The sequence below is a fragment of the Glycine max genome, chromosome 11 (assembly GCF_000004515.6).
Source record: "Glycine max cultivar Williams 82 chromosome 11, Glycine_max_v4.0, whole genome shotgun sequence".
NCBI classification, from domain to species: domain Eukaryota; kingdom Viridiplantae; phylum Streptophyta; class Magnoliopsida; order Fabales; family Fabaceae; genus Glycine; species Glycine max.
Genome location: NC_038247.2, coordinates 17385295 through 17409513, shown reverse-complemented (window position 1 = coordinate 17409513; position 24219 = coordinate 17385295). Strand labels below are relative to the sequence as shown.

General features: G+C 30.8%; 1 protein-coding gene across 1 annotated transcript; it reads right to left on the bottom strand.

The window, feature by feature from the left end:
* Positions 1-5374: 5374 nt before the first annotated feature.
* LOC100810558 (auxin response factor 18) lies at positions 5375-9028 on the bottom strand. Its single transcript, XM_003538112.4, has 4 exons — positions 7732-9028; positions 6238-7118; positions 5988-6053; positions 5375-5698 (listed from the first exon to the last, which is right to left on the bottom strand). Exons 1-4 carry the CDS (start codon positions 8794-8796, stop codon positions 5617-5619), a joined length of 2094 nt encoding a protein of 697 aa, XP_003538160.1. The 5' UTR covers positions 8797-9028; the 3' UTR covers positions 5375-5616.
* Positions 9029-24219: the final 15191 nt, after the last annotated feature.

Below are 24219 nucleotides of genomic sequence, written 5' to 3'. Positions count from 1 at the left end.
GTTTATTTTTTCCGTGTTGATGTTGATTTCCGTTCCTTACGGATGCGCCTGTCAATAAAAACTAGATCGAGGGACAATTTTCTACATCCATGAGTACGGCCGAGAATGAACTGAATTAACTTTTTAGGTCTTGTTAATCACTGTACTTAGGAGTTAGGACACTGGTTGTTAAGGAAGCCAAATGAAAAACATTTATTATGAAAATTATAGGAGAATGTAAAAATATCATGAATAATATAATTTTCTGTTTTTCAATAAAAAATATATATTTAATTCAAGTTTCTTAACTAGGACCTGAGAACTCTTGTTAGCATTTGCATAACTTTATTATAGTTGAAGTCTAGATTCGATAGTTTGTTTTACCTTGTTCATAAAATGGTGTATTTGAATAGATTAAAAGAGGCAGAAATGATTATTTTTCCGTTTAAAATTGATTAAAAATAAAATAAAAAATATATATTTAATAATAAAAGGGTTTGTTCAACAATTATCTTAACTTAATTGTTGAATTTCTCAAAATCAAGTTAGTAACTCAAATATTGTGATACTACCTGTGGTTCTTTGTTCAAGAAACACGTAAAATCATTTTTTTTTATTATAAGAAACATAAGACTTTTAAATGCATTTATTGTTAATTTTATTTCATACCTTAGTATATTGTGTAGTCTATTAACGAGATACTCTTTGCAAAAATGAATGTATTTATTGGTTAAAAAAGTTGTCTTTTGAATTACAGGTAATGTTTGGATCAAGTGCAAAACATATAAATGTTTGGTTAAAAAAGAATTAAATGCTTAAAAAATAAATATAAGCACTATTTATGAAGTAAAAAAATATAATCACTATTTAAAACATTTTAGTCTATGAATATTTCTTAAATAAAATTTAAATTGATGATATTACTAATTAAAATTATTTTTATTGATGTTCATAAATTAGATATTTATTTCTTAAAGTCATATTTATAGATTTGATATTTATTTCTTGCTAACATTTTTCAGAGCATACATAAAATTAATGATCGTAGGTTAGGACCCTATATAAGCGGGAAGGAAATCCTGCTTTGCACTTAATGAGTTGTCTACTTACCAAACCACGAAATGACAGGTTCTGAATAGGAGTAGGATAATAAATAATGCTAACCACTTTGTTTTGGTTTCTATCAATAAATTATTCAATTTTTTCAGGCTAATAAATTATTCAATGTTTAATTGTGTTCTGAAGTAATATCTTCTGGTTTTAGAAAAAATGTAAATTGTCTTCTGACGAGGATTCAAGCAATAGAATTATTAAACTTGGTCGTTAACAATTAACAAAAATAATAACTGTTAAAAAATGGATCATAAATCATCATATATTGTAAATTTATTGGCTTTAACAATAGTTACTTAAAAAGTCATACAAGATGGTTTTTAATTGGTTAATAATATAATTTTTTTTATACTAACAATAAAAAAAAGTCCTATTAAAATTGAAAACCAAAAGATATGAAATTGGTTTTTAACATTTAGTAAAGACATAACTACTAAAATTGTCTTCTGATGAAGACTCAATCTGACATATCTATCTTATGGTTAGATCTCATCCTTGCTGGAGATTATATGTTAGGCCAAGGTATGGCCTTTAAGAAAACGTTAAGTCGTTATCAACTCTAACTCACCATTCAAGTAACAATCGTAATGATTTTGAAAATTAGGGTTGCATTAATAAGTCATGTTGGCCATAACGACTCATTTGACTAACACAACTCCCATCACTTCCTTTGGTAGATGGTATCATTGTAATAAGCACTTGTTACATCTTTGTCTGCAATTTGAATATCGTGTGCACTATCACTGTTTTTCGTATCTAGTTAGGCTATTTTCTTCTTAGACTCGCACAAAAGTTTTTAACACAAACTTTACAAATCGAAATGTAATTCACTGTTTCATTTTTTTTTTTCAGAAAATATTTGTTAATTTCTTGTCTCTTTATATATTCTTCTTACACAAATAATTATCAAATCATTAAGGACATTTAGAGAACGCAATTTTTCTTCCTAACAAGTATAAAAGTTGAGATATAAAAAGAGAGATATAAAAAGATTATTTGAAATTATTAATACTCGCGCGTTTTTCATTATACTATGGGCTTGTATTTCTTTTTTTAGAGAATCTGTACATTTGTCTGTACATACATATTTTTCACTTTATTCTCACAATCTAGTATGGAAGATTCACCGCTAATTCCTTATTAACTGGTTGATTAGACAGGTGCATGAATTATGATGTCAAAGATTCGGATATCATTCCACATTGAGGCTCTTTACTTATTTGATATTGAAGGACACCAACAAGGGTTCACTGTAGCAAAAAGCAAGTCATATTTTTAGGATGAAAATTAAAGTTCACAGTTTTTTGAAAAGAATTATTATAGAACATAATTACAACAATGTTTAAAAAAATTATCCCTTAAAAATATCATAATTTCAGAATAACGCAACAGCGCGCATAAAGTGATTCTTTTCTCAAATAAACTACACCAAACTACACATAACAGTAACCTTTTTAAAACTTACATAATCATATCCACTATGAATCAATGAATACAAGTAAGAAATGGGAATTAATTAGTGACTAGCAAAGCCAAGTGATGATAAATGCATGCAAGTAAAACAGAAAGCATGGGATATAGTATTTAAAAAAACAGATAGAAAAACATAGTAGTCTTGTAGTTTCATCCGGGAAATGAGAGATAGTAATAATGAAGAAGGAAGATGCTTCCCCATCCCCATGCAAAGTATACAAAGTCCACAAACTACGGTCTTGAAACTGAAAACAAAAGGAATTCATCTCCTTGGAACGTGTTTTCTTTTGCCTTTGCAATTTGTGATTTGGCATGCCCCATATTCTTCTTATTTTTACACGAACTTCCAATGCTTTCCCTTTTGACCATTTGACTTGTACAACGTGTACCTAGCTAAGTTTCATTCATATATATATATTTTTTTCCTCCATGCAATTTAATGTTATTTTCTTGTATTTTTTTTTTGTTTAAATTCGTGTAAAATGTGTTTGCTTTATTTTTTTATCTTTAAAATATTTTAGATAGTTCTTTAAATAATAAAAAAAGTACTTTAAACAGTAAAAAGTAAAAAAATATTATGATATCATAGTCAAAAAAATTGTCAGAAAACAATACTTACAAGTAAAATTAATTACTACGTATAATAGTAATATAGCCTTTCCTTCATTTTTAATTATAAAATTATTTTTAGAACTTTTTTATACCATATTTTTCTAATTTTTAGTTGTGTTAATTATTATTTTTTCATATATCCTTACTTAATTATTCTCTCTTTAAACATTAATGAGAAATAATTAAGTAAATAGAGAGATAAAAATGATAGCTTCTTTTAAAAATATAAATAATTAATAAATTTAATTAAATTAATTAGTTTTTTAAAGGGACAAGAGAATAATATATTAAATCTTAGATCTATAGCTACATGCACGTACTGTAATAATCTAAAAATTATTAATTCCGAGAAGCCATTAAAATGGGAAAAATGCTCAGCCATCAAAACGGCGACATAGCAGGGAAGTGCTGGAGCTTCACGTGAATGCAAAATGAGTCAAATAAATAATCGTGATTAATCCTCATGTGGTTGGTGTTGGTCCCACACCCACGTGTGATTATGACTTAGGACTCAACAAAACACCCATATTAAGGTTGTTTTGGTTGAGATTAGTTCACAATGTCTCACGTCACATATTCTAGGGACAATTCAATTCACAAACCCTATGCATCCACTAATTCGTGCCATTTGGACACCAAAACCATGTTTGTCTAATCACCTCTAACTTCTAAACCAATACTATCATGTTTTCGGGATTTTAAGATCCCAGACTCTGACCTAAATCAAACAGGCTTTTTTAGTAGTTTAAGGTAATTATTTTAAGTATTTATAAAAAAAATCTTAACCGTATCGATCATGTTTGTTAATTTTATACAGGAGTGTTTTGCTTTAATAATAAGCAAAGTGAAAACACATTAGTTTTGTTTAAAATAACTAAAAAAAGCTGCAGCAAAAGAACACGTCAAAAAATCATGCGAGTGCAAGTCTCCTTTTATACATGTGAAACGTGCAAGACTCTCATGACAAATTGTTGAGAGTATTTTCGTGCTCCTTTATGTCAATTTAATAAGTGCTGTACGACTTAGTTTGATTTAGTTAAGTTTTCCATATGGGAATTGACACTAAACCTGAAAATCAATATGATGTATTTTGAGGAAAATGTTATGTATAATGTAATAAATGATGTGCAATCTAATTTGACTTAATTCAATTTTACACATGAGAACCAACACTAAAAAATAACATGAATTTTGAACAAATGTTACCTAAAATGTAATAAATGATATTCGATTTAATTTGAGTCAGATTAGTTTTTGACTTGAGAATTAACACTAAACCTGAAAATCACATTATCAAATTTGGATAAATATTACATAAAACATAATAAATTATGTGTAATTTAGTTTGATTAAGTTTAATGTTACACATGAGAACCAACTCTGAAGATGATAATCAATATGACAAATTTTGGGCAAACATGAAAATTTTATATTTATTTTGTGAAATTATTTTTAAAAATGACGTTTCTAAGATTAGAATAACCAATTTCTTAAGATACAAATAAAGGATTTTATAATTTTGCAGTGAAAAACTTTCTTACAAAATTAGTTCAGTTTTCATCTACTTCAATTCAGATGTGTTCAAGTGCGTTTTAGAAACGGATAACTTTCTAGAAATTATTCTTTTAAGCTTTTTCAAAAACAAAAAAAACTGACAGAAAGCAATTATTTTTCTTAAATTAAGCTGAATTATTATTTTGCCTTCTTATTTGTATATCTGAATGATTAATAATACACAAATGGGTTCATTCAAAACTTTATTGATCCAGAAAAATCTAGTTTAATTGATTGAATATGTATGAATTGTTATAAACTTTAAATACCTGAATTCAATTTCTATAGGAAAAAAATGGGTTTATTCAAAACTTTATAACTATAGCTATAGCTATTCCATGGCACCATTGGCACCGAGAGTGCATTTCATCTAGTTAGAAGTAGTTAACTTCACGTAAACAAATGAAGGAAAATGACTACTTGGCGAGTCATGAGTATTGATCAATCGTGGTTAAATGCTAATGAAAGCTACATTACCCTGAGATCAATAAATATTGGCAGACAATATCAAAAATTGGTGACGCATTAATCTGTACGTCCACACATTATTCCACCTTTGCTCAATTTATTGAGCACTGGTGACGTGGAGACACGTAGGCAGCTGCATGTGAGAGCACAATGGAAGAAAAAGCAAGTTGCCAAATGGGGTCCAAATCTTGGTTAATATTACAATATTAGTTGATCATGATAATAGCATCATTATTATTTGTACACTAATAACCAACAATGCCAACCTTGATAAAATACTTGTTTTTAGTAAACAATTGTAACAACCATGATAAAAGATTCAGTTCATGTTCAGTCTTTGCAGAGGTAAATAGAGTTAAGACTGTCCTTCAACTACTCAGATCTCAACAATGTCTCAGATGCTATCTATAGCATATTTTAAGCAAATATGCTCAGAGGGCCTGTTTTGTTTGATGGATCTAGTCCATGTTCACCATTACGAGTTCCTGTAATAAAGGCCCTGCAAAAAACAGATTTTGGAGGAAAGGTTATGTGATAATAAAAGGATAATGAAGAAACGAAATGTGGTGATTCTATGCAAAAAAATGTGACTACTTTTACTTTATGATACAAGATATTTTATTGGTATGGTATGGTCATCTTAATGGTTTAGCCAAAAGTTTTCTTGCTATCCTTTTCTGTTTGGTCACCTGATTTATGATCCATGTCCAAGAAGAAATGTCATCATATAGTTATTGACAAAGATGGAGATGAATGTGTAACAAGACTAAGCTCGTTCTCTTTCTAACCTTTTGATATTTTTGCTGCCTGAATCTGTCAGAATTGTCAATCTTTTTGCTGTCTTCATGAAGTCACTGCAATAAGATCACAAGAGGAAACAAAACCCAAAATAAATATAAGACTAGGATAAACGCACGCATCTGAAGAGTACAAGTAATGGAAGTGCTGCCAGATTTAGGTACCTTGGTGAAAATATAAAATTATTCAATTGAGACCAAGAAGGAAAAGGTGGAAAAAAACTGAAAACAAAAATGATACCTGAAAGGTTCTTCTCCAGTTTGCTTAACAGCACCAGCTGCATCATAATAGAGCACATGGTTCAAAATCTCAGACCTTTCAATCCCAAACATGTTGCCAAGTCTCCTATAGAGCTCTTCATAAGAACCAAACTGCGATAGGTCTAGGGTCCTTCCTACATCTTCTGATTCCAAGAAAACTTTGCAATGACCAGTATCCAAGCCAAGTTGCCAAAAGAACTCAGCAGAAGAAGCTTTTCCTGGTGAAAACTGCTGTGAGAGAGTAGATTGCGAGTCATCCAAAACGCATTTCGCTTTGTCCTTCTCATCACCTAGCGATCTTTTTCCGCGAGACAACACATCTCTAGAACAGCTAGAAATTTGTTGCTCAGTGAGAATTGGTTGACCGAAAAGCAAAAATTGGTGTTTCTTAACATCATCAGATTTCTCCAAACTCTTACTAGATTTCCCCATGGTCAGAAAGCACGATAAGCTTTCTTTGCTCTTATCATGTTTGGTCATCATGTTACCACTTGAAATCCCAGTATACACTCCTCCAAGTTGATGGATATTAGTTGGAAGCATCCCCAACTGCAGTTTATTATTGTTAAGGTGGAGATCTGATAGAGATTTTCCAAATTGAGCATGCCTGGCTCCCTGTATCCCTGCAGGAGCATTATCCGAAAAACCACACAAGGGGCTGTTAGGCCCATGCTGGTTGCCTGAAAGCATTGGTATTGGAAATTGAACATCAAGGGGGAAGTCTGGGTGTTGTGGCCGAAGCTTCTTTCTTGGTGGAGAGAAGGGTGTAAAATTGATGAGTGGAATGTTTGATACCAATTCAACCAGCCACGGGCTAACACGCTTCACATTTTGTAGTAAATCTGGCTCATCCCAAGTAACCTGCACGGATAATAATAAGTACCAGCAAGATCAATCAAGATTGCACCACATAATTTTCAACAAAACTCAATTGGTTCCAATGATGATGTGAATGGAATAAAGCAAATCAACTACACAAAAACAAATAGCATTTCCTCAATCAACATTTGGTATTTCAATCATCCATATCATCATAGGATTCATGGTTTTACAACAGCATGTGAATTATACCGCACCAACAAACATGTTTGGATCAAGATGTCTAAAAAACATTTTCACCAAATTATCAAAACAAACACAAGAAAGAGTCTTCAGTGCGAGTTTTTTTATGAATTTTTGCAAAATTGATCTTGAAACAATGCGATTTATGTTTGAATTTTCTTTTTTACTAAAAAAACAAGTTAACAGTAAAACTTAGTACTATAAAATTATTAATCCAAAACAAAAACTATCTAAAAAATAGATTCAACTTAAAATCAATTGAGGATCCATAATCAATTCCTCAATGAGGAATCATACATGTGAAAGCATTCATCTAAAATCACGTTAACTGGTATTTCAACGTAATCATAGATCATCTATCGCGAACCCATATATATATATATATATATATAGGGGGAAAGATAGAGAGTACCTGAAGAAGCCTCCATGGGGAATTAGGCCAGCAGATGGGGTCAACAACCTGAACAGAAGCAATGGTTCCCATGAACCAACTTATCCTTGTAGCATCCTCAGTCTCAAAGGCCATCTTGAACCTCATCCCGGAACACCACTGAATCCTCATAGCAGCCCCCACAGAAGAAGCCTTAACACAAAACTCAGGAGTACTGGCTCTTGGGTAATACACAACCTCAAAAGCCTTGTTACTAGCAGCAAGAGTCACAGCTTCAACAACATCCTCAGCCCTCACTTTTACTCTTCCACTCAAATTCCCACCAACACCACAACCATTCCTTAACATCTTGTTTTCTTCTTTCAAGAAAAAAGAAAAAGGCCCAATTCCAGACCCTGAAGCTGAACTCCACACAGAAGATGAAGCTAAACCTGAACCCTCATCAATTCCCTTTTTTGCCCTTCGAATCCCAACACACAAATCACCATTCTCTGCCCTTAGGAACACAACGGAATCCCCAGCAACGAGTTTCTTCTGGTTCACGAAACTGCTCCACCCTGTTGTCAGCAAGTGTCTACGTGGCGTCCCCCGGTAAATGTGCCGGAACCGCCACGTCTCGCCGTGAACGTCCTTCGCCACAACCGTCTGCACCGGCGGCTCCGCCGTGCAGTCGAGCCTCGGGAAAATCGTCTCCGCGCAGTACCGCGGAACCGAAAACCCCCCACCATTATTGGCGTCGCTCTGAGTCAGAGTCTTGGCGAAAGACGCAGGCTTTTCACAAGAAGAAGGTTCCGCCGCGTCATCACCAGCAGCAGAGTCCGAGTCAGGACCGAGTTCCGAGTTTCTTAGAGGAACCAAACTCAGCTTGGCGAACACTTGGTCGGTTTCTGGGTCCGCCATGAACTTAACGGCTTCGACGTTGCATAAGATGAACGGTGGAACTCTCAGATCAATGGTTGTGTGAGCGTGTTCGGCGTGACCCTGTGGGAAGTAGAAGACTTTTGAGTGCACTTGTGGCATCTGAACCATGCCACCTGCACACGCGTGCCATAGCTGCGGATCCAATACCTTCTCACCTTCCTTCATTGGAACAACAACAAAAAAAACAGAGTGTGTTCAAGGAGAAAATAATGTGGCTTTTGAAGTTTGAAGTTTGAAGTTTCTCTTTTCTTCAAACGAGCTTCATCACGCAAAGTACCAGCACGAGCTGGTTTTGTTTTTTGTTATTTCAGATCTCAGTGAGTGAGTGAAAGAAAGAGAACTAGAACTACTGCTTCTACTTCTGTCTTGTTTCTTTCTCTCTTGTTTTAAATAAATAAGAATAGAATGTGAAATGAATTTTTTTGTTTTTATTTTTGGGTTGAAATTACGAGTATATATGATTGGTCAAATAATCTTTAATTCGCTCTTTTTAATTAAAATTTTAGATTTAAATTTTGTGGATAAAAAAAATGTTTTATAAGATAATAAATCAGATTTTTTTTATTAAAATTAATCATAATTAAAATTAATAAATATTTCATATCAATATTTTTTTAAAATTTTAAGAATAAATTATTCTTTTTGCCCGACTGGTTATTGGTATTCTTTACGAGAGATATAATTTTAAAATAAAAGGGTGTGATAGGTAACGTGCCAAAAATATAATCCTAGTGAATTGTTTTAAATTATTTTTAAATGAATAAATAGTTTTTCATAAATTGTTTTAAATGTTGCATTTAATTACAATAGCAAAATACTCAATAAAGAATGAACACAATAAGTATGGTGAAAAAACCACGACAGAAATTTATGTAAATTTTACATCAAACATAACAACCGTTGTCGGTTTAGTCTAGTTCAATCTTAAATATGATAATTGAAAATGAATAAATTGTATGAAAAAAGGTTCAATAAATTACATTTCCTTCTTAATTGATTCTTGAGACTTAGAGAAATTTGTCCTGATTGAATCTCAAGAGAAAAGAAAATTTATGCAAACTTTACTTTAAATATAATTAGTGGTATTAGTTTAGTTTGATTTAGTTTAACCTTACATATGGGAATTAAAATTGAACCAAATTATATTACTAAAAAGGATGAAAAAAATTACATTCCTTTCTTGACATATTCTTAAAACATGGAAGATTTTGCAAAAAAAAAAAAAATTAATAAAGGATAACCACAATAAATGCAGTGAAAAAGCCACAATGAATCCATGCAAATTTTAGGTCAAATGTAATAAATAGTGTCTGTTTAATTTGACTTAGTTCAACATTATACATGATAATAAAAACGGAACAATTGTGTGAAAAAGAATAAATTATATTTACTTCCATATAGTTTCTTAAAACACGACAAAATTTGCATGAAAAAAGTCAATATAACCACAATAAATATAGTGAAAAAGTAATAATAAAATTTGTATAAATTTTAATTCAAATGTAATAAGTGATATCCGTTCAGTTTTTAGTTTGACTTAGTTAAATCTTATACATGATAATCAAAATTGAACCAAATTGCATGGAAAAAAAAGTTTAATAAATTACATTCTCTTATTGATATATTCTTAGAACACATCAAAATTTATACAAATGTTATATCAAATGCAAGAAGTGATGTGTAGTTTAGTTTGACTCAGATTAATTCTACACATGAGAATTGTAATTGAACCAAAATGCATAAGATGTTGAATAAATTATACTCTTACTTCCTTATATATTCTTAAAACATCTCAAAAGTTGTTATATTTAATGTAATATAAGTGATGTGTAATTAAATAACGATATAAAAAAATATTACACCATTAACTTATATTAATCAAATTTTATCTTAAAACCTAGAATCCAGTTAAGAATTTAACAGATATATATTATTAGTATAAAAAATTATATTATTAATTAATTAAAAATTATTGTACATAATACTTTGTATGACAATGTAAAAAATACTTTACAATCCCAATCCACATTCTTTTTTCTTTTATGTTAGTGTCAAAATTGGTTTTTACTCCGTCACACATTTTATATAAAACTTTCAATTAAAATTAATCTAAATACATATTGTAATCATGTTCAATGATTTTTTTTCTTTAAAATCAATTTGATCTAAATTGTTAAAATTTAAAATGATTAATAGACACGTAGTTCATCAAAATTCAAAACTTAGATTGAAATTAAAATAATCCAAATACATTCCAATATTGTTTGTTGCTTTTTTCTTTTCTCCTTTTTCCCCTTTCTTTCCCCTTTCTTTTTGGTTATCAAATGGTAAACAACATGTCACTTATAAAGGACATAGATAGGAACAAGCAAGATGTGGATGTCCACAAGCTCAAGTTAGCTTTTTGTATAGTTGGTGAGTGTGCTAATAAAACGGCATCCTCATGCAAAGTTTGGGCTTTCGATTGACCCTATTTGGTGATGATGAAGGAAGGGAGAAGAAAAGCTTTTGTTTTTTTTTTTTTTTTTATCTTAAAGATTGTTGGCCACCTAATTTAAGGGCATATTAGATTTAGAGGAAAAAAATTGAAAAGAAAGAAAAAGAAAAAAGTAAGACAATTTTGTAAATTTTTTGGTTAAAAATAAAGTTGACTTATTTATTTATTTATTTGATTATGTAGAAAATAATAATAATTTATATCATTAATAAAAAGAATATTTAATTTTGATATCCATAAATTTTAGACAATTTTATTCTTTATTAATTTTTAAATTTTTATTACTTTCCTAATAATTATCCACTACTTTAATGTTGGTACCTTTTATTTTGATTTTTAATTTTTTTTATTTAAAATATATAAAGAGACACAAAATAATAATATAAGCATAAAAAATATAGAAAATAATAAAATATGTATAATTTTAAGGAAAAAAAGTGAAACGTATAAAGTAAACATTATTTGGTACTTCTTAAACACAAATCACACTTTCACTCAAAATCAGACAAATTAGAAAAATGTACGAGTCCCATATTTTATTCTTCTAAACTCACTTTCTCACTTTCTCAAATAAGTCAACATTGGTCGCAATTCAGCAGTTCCACTTTTCCGTCCATCCTCCGTCCTTTTCATTCATATTGTTGCATTTCAAAGAAAATATTTTTTTTTTCGATAACCAAACAAAACATTATTTTAATTAAAAAATTAAAGAACAAATAAAAAAGTCTCACAGATATTTTAGTCGGTATTCAAACCAAGAAAGTGAGGAATATTAATTTTTTAATTTTAAATTTGCGTTGATCCCTTACTTCCTTACACTGATGATATATTTATTGTCACGCATTGCCAATTGCCTCTTGTTTTCATTTTCTTTTTGTTCACTTGGTTAAATTTTAGGGCACTAATGATTTTTTGCTGCTGCTGTTGTTTTTGTTGTTTACCTGTGCTAACTAGTGGCAAATTGATCCCAGAGGTTAGTTTTACAAACTAATTTTTAAAATGGGTTTATTTTGAAACAAATTCTAGAGGGGTCTCTTTTTAAACGTAACTCGCCATGCATGCTGACGAAACATGCAGAGGATGCGACACGTGACGGTGCCACTTGCGAAATGACATGAGTATTCCGCCCGTCAAACTGGCGATACAGGCAGTCACGTGGAGAGGGTTTCGCCATTGTCATTGGCGAAACACCTCAGGTAGTACAGGTAGGCTCCTAGGTGCAGCAGGCATAGCAGGGAGGGCGCAGTGTTGCATGCACATTTCGCCATTACCATGGGCAAAACAGGTGCAGTTTTTGCCATTTTGAGTGGCAAAACAGGTGCATCCAAACTCTTTAAATGCAAACCCCTTATGCTTTGTTTTTTCTGCCTTCAAATTTCTACTTTGAATTTTTTTGTACTTTGAAAGCCTTCAAGTTTTTAAAGTTTGTCTTTTGAGATCATTCACAAATTATTTATTTGAGTGGCAAAATAGGTTACCCCTTTAAATAGGAAGCCCCTTGATGCTTTGTTCTGCCTTAAAATTTCTACCTTAAAATTTCTACTTTGAACTTTTTGTACGTTGAAAGTGTTCAAGTTTTTCAAGTTTCTCAATAATTCTTCTGAGATCATTCACAAATTATTTATTTAAAGTAATAATTTTTTTAGAATAAAGTTTTAATTTGAAGTTTAAGTGTAGTATTTTTTGTAATTAGATTTTTTTATTTTGAAGTTATTGTTGTTATCATTAATTATTTATAATATTGTTTTTGTAGGTATATGATGAATTCGGTTATTTTGATGCTTTGTTCTGACTTAAAAATTCTACTTTGAACTTTTTGTACGTTGAAAGCGTTCAAGTTTTTCAATAATTCTTTTAAGATCATTCACAAATTATTTATTTGAAGTAATAATTTTTTTTAGAATGAAGTTTTAATCTGAAGTTTAAGTGTAGTATTTTTTGTAATTAGATTTTTTTTTATTTTGAAGTTATTGTTGTTATGATTAATTATTTATAATATTGTTTTTGTAGGTATATGATGAATTCGGTTATAACAGTTTTATATTTCAATGGAAGGATATATGAAGAGAATGATGATGTAATATTTGAAGGCACTAAAAAAGCGATTCAGATTAAATGTGGAATTAGTTTCAATGCTTTGAAAAAAAATTAGAGATAAGGTAAAGTTAGAAAATAATGAAATTATTTCTGCTATAAGTTGTAGATTTTTAGTTTTAGGAAAATATGTTGCGTTGCAAATTTGTGATGACGAAGATGTTGAAACTATGATCGAAAGTTTTCAACAACAAGAACAAATGTCGGTTCTAGAATTGTACATAGAAAAGGATGTTGCTGGTGGTTCTATGTTTCATTCTGCAAATTTTGTTACATCATGTGGAAATAATTTATCTAATAATGAATCGGAACCGCCAAGAAATGTAAGTAATTTACATGATGATGATGATGATTATCTTGTGTCTAACTCATACAGACGATGAGGTCACCAACATGATTCAACCAGTTACAATTGTTCACCCAACAGAAGGTATATTTTATTAAATAAAAAATAGGTGAATACATTTATCATTTTATGACAATTGTATTTAATGGTAAATAAATACGATTGTGATATTGACCTGAATTTTTTTTTAACTATTAGGTGTAGAAGGAATTCAAAATCCATTTTTGAATGATGCTTTGCATTATAACAATATCAATTAGAGTCATCCTGACGAGGAGGACATTTGCGGTTTGGAAATGCCATCGAGTTTTAATGTTGGGCAAGAATTATATGTTGGCATGGATTTTGATAGTAAAGATGCGGTAGAAAATGCACTGAAACAATATATTATGAAGGTGCATCAAAGTTTTAAGGTTGTTGAAGCCAAATCGCACAAATATATCGTTTGTTGCCCGAATAAAAATGCAGAGCGTCCTTGCCCTTTTTATATGAGGGCAATTTTATCTAAAAAAACTGATTCATGAAAAGTGACACAATGGGAGTGGACCACACACATGTCTGAATATGAGTATGACACAAAATCATGAGAAACTTGATTCAGATTTAATTGCCACTTGTGTAGTAGGTATGTTTTTTATGTTCATATTATCCTACTTTCACATTATTTGTTATTTAAACTTTTTTATTTTATTAACAGACATGATCAGAGAAGATCCATCAATAAAAGTTTCTTTGATTCAAGAAAGGATAAACAGTGAATTTGCCTATAAGGTTTCGTACAAAAAAAACATGGATGGCGAAACAAAAAGCGATTGCAATTGAATATGGCGATTGGGAAGAGTCATATGCGAAACTTTCATCGTGGCTAAAACACATGCAAAATTCTTCTCCTGGATCCTATTTTCAAATACTGTATGACGATTTTATTGTTGGGAATAGGGTGAGTTGCGAACACCGTCAGTTGCATAGAGTATTTTGGACTTTCGGTCAATGTAAATAGGTTTTTAAGTATTGTAATCCAATCATACAAGTTGACGACACACATTTATACGGGAAATACCATGGGACCCTGTTAATGGCCACATCACAAGATGTAAATGGTGGTGTTCTTCCTCTAGCATTCGTCGTAGTCGAAGGAGAAATGTTAACAGCGTGGTCATGGTTTTTGACACACTTGCGTGAACACGTGACAAATAAAAATGATATTTGTCTCATATCTGATCGTCACACGAGTATAAAGTCTGTTGTTGCTAACGAAGCACTTGTTTGACAACCTCCCCACGGTTATCATGTTTACTGCATCCGACACATAGCAAACAATTTCAATCGCAAATTCAACAATGCCAAACAAAAAGAAATGTTGAAGAAATTGGGTAAGATTTAATTTATAATATGAAGTTAATTTAAGTTTCATATATACTTAAAATTGTTATTGCTAACTAATTTTATGCAGCCTACACTCCTTACAAGCGTACATTTGATCAAAATTTAGAAAAATTTCGTCAATTGAGTCCAGCCATAACAACATGGATTGGTCGCATTTCAAAGGAAAAATGGAGTATGACTTATGATAAAGAAGGATGTAGATATGGTCACATGACAACCAACCTCTCAGAATGTGTGAATAAGGTGTTGAAGGATTGTCACAACATACCGATAATGTTGGTGAAATCAACATATAGTAGGTGTCGAAAGTACTTTGTTGATCGTGATCGGCAAACCCAAAGACAATTAAATGAAGGACAAATATATTGTTCTAAGGTTGTTAAAGAACTTTGAAAAAATCAAGAACAAGCTTGTTCGCACATCATCCGTGTATATGATATCCACTCGACAAGGTTTGAAGTAGAGGAGGCTTTCAATCCAATAACGCAACGTGACAGACAAAAGTGAGCAGTTAACTTGAATGACCATTATTGTCAATGCGAAAAGTATTCTGCACTTCACTATCCATGTTCACACATTATTGCTACTTGTGGTTACGTGAGCTTGAGCTACTTCCAATATGTAGATATTGTTTACATAAATGAGTACATCTTAAAAGCTTACTCTGCATAATGGTGGCCTCTTGGGAATGAAGCGATAATTCCTCCTTCTGATGACTCATGGACACTTATCTCTGATCCAACTACAATTCGTGCGAAAGGTTGGCCAAAATCAACAAGGATAAGGAATAAGATGGATTGACTCGAACCATCTGAGCACCGACAAAAATGTAGTAGATGTGGAACATAAGGACACAACAGGCGTCGATCTCCAATGCAATCTGAACGTGGAAGTTGTTAAATTAATTGATTTATGTATTTAGTTTGCGTTCTTTAATGAAATCGTAGCTATCCATGATCAGTTTGTTTTTAAAATTATTTATTATGTTATTTTTGTGCGCGACATAAACTGCATCCATTGGTAAACCTTCATAAAATAGATAAATGAAGTCTCGAATTGAAATGAGAAACATACAACAACATATTTAAACAAAGACATGAAAATCACTCATTGTGATGTCTGTGATGATGTGAGGATGTGCCGTATGGTCATTCCCATCTTCGTGCTTGTCTATCGGGATTTCTTCTACCCCAATGTCTCCTCGCTTCAACTTGGTCAGCCTCAGCAGAAAATCAGTGACGTAAATCAACACCTAATAAGCCATCCATATTAGGTATTGCTTCTGCTACATTCCATTGAGTACCTAATGGGGCATTAGGTGTTGGAATTGGAGCATCATGTTGCTGTGAAGGGGTCATAGTAGACCATGAAAAATTGGGATATGTTTCTGCAATACCACCCAATGTTGAAGAGCTTGCAAAAGTATCACTTTGATGACCTTCGAATACTGATACATCTATGTCGGATACTGAGAAAATGTTGGTGGTGTGTAATACATTCCACGACCACGCTCTTCCATCTGTGGGTAGAAATATGGTTCCGCTTCAACAACCTCCCTTCGTCTGCCTATGCCTTGAGTTTCAACACTTGACGGGAGAATATGAAACTCCTGTGTTGCAAATTGATGCTTTGTTGCTGGACCATGTGACACAGACTCAATGATTCTCTCTTGTTCTTCGCATGAAATGGTTATTTTTTTCTTCGGGACCATGTGACACAACAGGCTAAGTGATTCTCTCTTGTTGTTGGACCATGCAAAGAATATATTATACAAATAACAAAATTTACATATATTCTACAAATAAATTAAAATACATGCAAACACAACTTTAAATAAATAACATAATTTATATATTTGAATAACAAAATATATTATACAAATAACAAAATTTAAATATATTCTACAAATAAATTAAAATACATGCAAACACAAATTTAAATAAATAACAGAATATATATATATATATATATATATATATATATATATATATATATATATATATATATATATATATATATATATTTGAATAACAAAATATATTATTCAAATAACAAAAATTAAATTAAATTAAATATATCATACAAATAAATTAAAATGCATGCAAAGACAAATTTAAATAAATAAAACAATATATATTTGAATAACATAAATTAATATGCAAAGAAAAATTTAAACAATATATATACAAAATTAATACAAACTAACGTACCATATATTTGAATAATAATTTAGAATACCTAAAACAAATAATATTAACATACAAACTAAGGTACCATATATATGTAACACAAATAATAACATACAAACTTAGAATACCTAAAACAAATATAGCATACAAATTTTATAATACCTAAAACAAATAATTTAATTATCAACAACAGAATAAGTAGAACACCAAAAATATTAACTAAGGTACCAAGTTTGAGACAACCAAATATGGACTGAAGAACAGCACAACTGAAACTACCACACAACACAAGCTTTTCGCCACCACCACAAGCGTAACAACACCAAAAGATGAATGTGTTCATTCATTCGTTCAGGAGACCGTTCTATATAAGGGAAACCATAATCACGAAGCTTATTTCGCCACTCCTAATGGCGATACCCTTCTGAAAAGGTATTTCGCCACTGTTAATGGCGACACCTTCTGAAAAGTTGCTTGCTACCCCTGCATGCTACACTCTACGTTCTATTGCCTGCGACCCCTGCAATGCACGCCAAGTTAGCCTCTATCTCGCCAACGCCAATGGCGAAACGCCTACTTCACATGTTTCGCCAGTGCTAATGGCGAAACATGCTCCACGTTAGCTGTAGCACCTATTTCACCAGCCATCCTAGCAACATGGCATGCCTGCTACTGTATCGCCAGTCAAACGGGTGAAACCCAATGGCAGCTATTTCGCCAACAGCTTTGGCAAAACCAACATGCACTACCACATGTCAGTACTAAGATGTATATCGCCAGCATGCATGGCGATATACGTGCATGTATGTGTGTGTAGGAATAGACTCCATGCATAAATTGTTTGGAAAGAGATCTAGATAGGAAATTAGTTTGTAAAACTAACCCCCTGAAGTTAATTTGCCGCTAACTAGTAGTCTATTTTTACGTGTGGTTTTCTTTTTATTAGATCAATCACTTGTTGACAAAAATTATAATAAATAAATTAAATTTTAAATATTTATTTTATTTTATCAATTAATATTATATTTATAGTTTTAAAATAATGTTTCATTATTTTATAAAATTTACTAGAAAAAATAAACTAAAATAATGGAGAGATATTAAGACTATATTATAATAATATTATCCTTTTTGGAAATAGCCTAAATCCTTTATTACTTTCTTTTATATTTTTGTCTACTGTAAAAATTCATTTTTTTTCTTACTTTCTTTTATATTTTTGTCTTACCAGACAATTTAAAAATTCTTTATTTTTGTTATATTTTACTTAATTTCTTTCTATATTATTTTTCGTATCAAACAAACTATTTAATTTAGTGCCTAAAAATGATGCAGTAAATACTGATAAAAAAATAATGCAGTAAATTTGACCTTTGGAGAATTTATTCAATAAAACAAACCATGTACTAGTAAAGATACCTAGAGTTTGGATATGTATGGGAAGTTACTTTGTTAACCCTTTTCAATGTTATTGCACGTTTCCATGTTATTATATTTATTATTTCCGATGATTGTTATAAGTGTTTTTCATATAAATAGTAATAATTAATTTCACATAAAATTAAAAGATTTTTTTTTCAATTTCAAATAAAGTGTTTTGATTTTATGTGAAACACATTATTACTGTTTATGTTTACTGTTTTTTGTTTTCTAATTTTTTATCTAACATTTTGTTAACCGCTTTCAATGTGATTGATAGTAAGTTTACTAAGCCCAAAATAATGGTACAATATTAATACTTCTATTATATTTTATTTTTCCATAAAAGTTGGATCCACCATTGATTCAATCAAGACATTGAGTTGATGGATTATTGATTGAATTAGTGGATTGAATCACATAAATCAATACAAATAACATAAAATATAAGTATATATATTAATTGTATGATAAGTTTAATAATTAATCGTAATAGTTTGGTTGTAACTAAATCCACTAAATACATTTTGGGTCCTTGGTTTAACTTTTAGTGTAACATTTTTTTTTATTTTCATTAAATTTCTTTAAAAAAAATAATTTTGTTTTAATCAATTCAACCAAACTGGTTCAACTAGATTGGATCACTAATTTAATCATAGAAATGGGCAGATCAAATCGGGTCACACCAATCCTGACCAAGTCAACTACATGCTTGGTCAAGCATCCAGTTTGCAGTCGGGTTGGCCGAGTTAGTTAAGGTTTTAAAACTATGCGTTGCACTACTATAATTTTGCATTGTATTAATTTTGAAAAAAGTTCTGGTACGATCAATTTTTAAATAAAAATATAATTTAGGGTAAATAGTCATTTTTGTCCCTAAATGTGTAAAGCGTTGACAAATTCGTACCCGAAAGATGAAAATTCAAATTTTAATCTCTGAAAGTAAAAAAAGTACGACAAATCCATCAATCTATTAACTTTCGTCTATTCCCATTAATGAAAGAACCTACGTGACACAAAAGGACAAAAATATCACAAAAATGATTGCCAACATAGCTATTGAATAGATTGGACTAAAATATCAGTAAGTTTTCATTAGACCAAAATATCAATAAGTTTTCATTAGAAAAAATTGTTAAATCCCAAATTTCGTTTCATTTAAGGATAAAATATAATTTAATGGGTAAATAGTCATTTTTGTCACTGAATATCTAAAGCGCTGACAAGTTCGTCCCCAAAAGATGAAAATTTAAATTTTAATTCCTGAAAGTGAAAAAAGTGCATTAAATCCATCAATTTGTTAACTTTCATATGTTATCGTTAACGAAAGAATCTATATGGCATAAAGGGACGAAAATGACACAAAAATGATTGCCAACATGGCTGTTGAATAGATTTGACCAAAATATCAGTAAGTTTTCATTGGATTAATTTGTCAGACTCCAAACTTTGTTTCATTTAAGGATAAAATATAATTTAATCTTTATCTTTTCTCCCTTTTTTATGGTTGCAAACATAACATTACAATAAACACTTAAAAAAATAGGAAATCAAACATAAGTTAGAATAAATATAATAATAAACATAATATTGATTAATAAGTATAATTTATTTGTTGTTATGAAATTTCTATTGTGACAACGATCATTAAGTTAATCCTTACAAAAAAAATGAGACCTAACTTGATTTTGTCATAATCTAATATTATCACATTAGAAATTTCAGAGCAACAAACATATTATGCTTATTAATCAATATTATGTTTATTATTATGTTTGTTCAAACTTATGTTTTTTCCCCTATATTTTTAAGTGTTCATTGTAATGTTATGCTTATAATGATAAAAAGGGAAGAAAAGATAAAGATTAAATTATATTTTACCCTTAAATGAAACAAAATTTGTGGTCTAACAAATTAGTCCAATGAAAACTTACTAACATTTTGGTTTAATGAAAACTTATTGACATTTTGGTCTAATCTATTCAGCAGTGTTGGTAATTATTTTTGTGACATTTTTGTCCCTCTGTGTCATGTAAGTTTTTTCATTAACGGTAATGGACGAACATTATCAAATGGATAAATTTGTCGCATTTTTTTTTCAGTTTTGGAAACTAAAATTTGAATTTTTATTTTTTGGGGACAAATTTATCGGTGCACTACATATTCAGGACGAAAAATAACTATTTATTCTATAATTTAATATAGATTACTTTTCTTTAAATCATTTTTTTAATTTAATAGTGTTTGTTATATTTGATTTTGATGGCACAACAAATATGTAATGCTTCAATGGAAAGCTAATAAAAAAATGGATATAAATATACACACAAGTTGAAAGAAACAACTTTATAAGTCCCGATCCTGCCGTAGCAAAAGCCCTTGCTACATCAATGGGGTTTAGGTGAAGCGACAACGTCGTTACTATCAATTAGGATTCGTTTATTATGAATAAATGTCTTTCAAAAAGAGTTTAATGCATGTTTGTGTGTGTATTAGTAAAGAAAGAATGCTACCATAATATCAATATCAAATCAATGAATGAAAGAGGAAAAAGAAAATAGTGGATAAATCAACCTAAAAGATGTGGTTCGGAAATAAGAGAACCAACATTGCTACCGATACACAACATCGAGACAATTAGGAGCCAAAGATGAAATGATGGGAGAGATGTAGGGGAAGAATCAATGTAGAGAAAAAGACAACAAAATAATTTAATTATATGGGTTGAACCAACCAGTCTCATTCTTTTCTTTAACTCAAAGGGCATGAACTTAACAAATGTCCCATTTTGTAGACAGTAGCACACTGTATCAAAATTTCATGATCACTATTACTTTCCTTTCTCAATCGGTTGGGAATTGCTGGCTGGGTTGTCTTTAGTTTTGCAATTTTGCTCCTTTTATATTTATATATTATGGTCCCTTCAAGCTAATGCAGAATAGATTCCTACTTTTAAACTAAGAAACTTATAAACTAAATAAATTAGAGCAAAGTATACTTGGATAAAAATGATATTTTATACTTGGATTGTACTATTACATTATTTACATAGGTTTCTTCTTCAATTTCTTTTTGCTCAAGATAGTTTCCATTGTGAGTACGAGTGGCAAAACAGATTTGGTTTAAGGGACTAGTCCGTTTAAGGGTTCAAAAGTAGGTCAACCCATCTTTAACCCATTTTTGACAAACTAATGACAAGACAAACCAAAATGAATTGGGATGATCCATTTTACTATCTCAAATAGAGAGTCAAACACTCTCTTAATGCATGAAGATTTATTTAGGATTAACTTCCTTCGATAAATGTTCTTTCATAGACATAAATCTGAAGATAAAATTTATGATCGAGCATAAACTTTGAGAGATATAATTATTTTCCAACCATACCTCACAATCTTGGTTTTTCCCTGCTATTTTTTAATGTATTCAACCAAATACAATATGGAACACAAACATCCCATTAAAAAGATAGGGACGGGAGATTAGATTCCCCATCCCCATATTACTCTCTTAAAATTTTAGTTACAATCATATTTGTCGGAAATAAAGACTATAGACAAATTAAAAAAGAAGAATAGATAAGGTAGCGTGCTCCACGATAAATAAATAAAAAATAATTGAGTGAGATGCATCCGAAAAGTTGAGAAACTCATTGCAAATTGGCAATAAATGTGCTTCTTTGGCCACCACGGAAAAATTGATAACCGAAAAGAAAAGGAAACCCAACCAAATACCACCGTCGCTTTCCTCTGCTATGTCCCATTCACTCTGACAACAACAATTCATCATAGATGTTATAAGAAACCATTAGGCTCATCTATGTCAATTAATCTCTTTTATTTTTAAATTTTTAGGATTTAACCAAGTTAGATTTTTTAACAAATATTACTATATTAGTGATTAACGAAGTATATAAACAAACATAATATCATATCTTCCTCGTTCCCATTGATGGCATACGTAACGTGCGGGCCCCACTGCATGTTGTTGGATTGGACGTGGATGAGGAATTGAGGATTAGGATAGTGACACCCTTTTGTCTCTCTCTTAGGTGCATGCAAGGAATCTCTGTCGTTGTGTTCTCTTTGTCACGGGTTAGACTCAGACTAATGTCAGCCTCCTCCATTACCCTTTTTTACACTCACGCTCACATGTTATTGTAAAAATATACATTATAGACCATGTTTGAGTTGCCATCCAACATGTCACGCCACTTAATTCTTTTAAAACTAATGCAAGAGTAACAATCTGTCTAGAATCATGTTTAGTTTGCACTTCAAAATATTGTGGTATGCGTTTTAATGTAAATTTAAGCAATAAAAGTAAAATGAATATAAAAACAAAAATTTTGATTTGATAAAATTATTTTTACATTGAAGTTAATTTTTCAACATGCTCTAGATCTATTTGTAAACATATATAGTTTTGAGGCTTGCAAACAGTTACTCGAACATATGCCTGTTGTGTGACTTTTTGATATCTTAGATTTCAGTTGTGAAAATCGAGTTTTTTAAGTTATAATTGTTAAACATTAAGGTTTTATTAAAAGTATAACATATCTTACTACTAACATGACACAACAATAACAGTATTATTTGACTTATATATTGACTGACTGTGGCTTAATTTATATCTTTGGTTTCTCACAATTATAATCAAGAGCGATCAAGATATAAAAAGTATAATTAAGTCACATCAAATTTATGTGTTAAGCAATACAATACGTCAGTTATCATATCATTAATATGTCATTAGCTACTCTTGTGTAAACAAAATCTACTTAATATTTAATTGTAGATTAACATATGAAATAAAATCACACAATCACAATATTTAATGTGTGCAATTGGAACTTTGGAATCAAAATGCACAATCACAATTCTGTTATGGTGGGGTTTCCATTTTCCTCGTTTTCTCAACAAATGAAAATGGGTCCTGAAGAACATCTATTTTTTGCTGCTATCCCTAGAAGAACACAAACCAAATTATAATGTAACTAAAAGTTTAAAAAAATGTGTTGTGGAGGTTCCTTCCAACAGTTGGGAATTCAGATTTGCAACAGCAAAAGGAAAATGTGATGGGCAGAACATGTGTTGAGTTCCCTGGACAAAGGTGGCCAGCAACAGTGGTGATCTTGGTTGGTGGCGGTCAAGAACCAGGTTTACGCTATTGTTTAGTGACATCTTGTCATTTTTTCTGGGGACTTACAATGGAGATGAGAGAAAGCAAAAAAATAGTATTATGGAGAAAGAAGCCAAAATAACATGAGATACGTGCCAAAATCAGAATCACTTGTATAATCCGACGGTTGGAAAATTTTTAATTGGACCTCTAGTTGGTATCTCTATGGGAGAGGATTCGGGTCCACTATTTTTTAATACAAAATGAAAATGGTAGCAACACACCATCCATTCATTCCTTCTAGTTTTGCCATTACTTGTTCACCATCCCCCAAAAAGGAATGGAGTAATGAGTAATCTCTTTTAGACCACAGCCAACTCGAAAGCGACATTAGTGGTTTCTATGATCACGATGCATTGAACTAACAAACTACAGATACAACAATACATAAAAAGAGTTTATTGTTTGAATTGAATTTGCTACCAAAATAATCTTGTAAACAAAATATCTAATTCACTTTTCTACCATAAATGGAT

Coding starts and splice junctions, on each gene's coding strand:
- LOC100810558 (XM_003538112.4), bottom strand. CDS start 8,796: ATGAAGGAAGGTGAGAAGGTATTGGATCCGCAGCTATGGCACGCGTGT. Junction 6,054..6,237: donor ACTGGAGAAGAACCTTTCAG/GTATCATTTTTG, acceptor ATCTTATTGCAG/TGACTTCATGAAGACAGCAA. Junction 5,699..5,987: donor GGCAGCAAAAATATCAAAAG/GTTAGAAAGAGA, acceptor TGTTTTTTGCAG/GGCCTTTATTACAGGAACTC.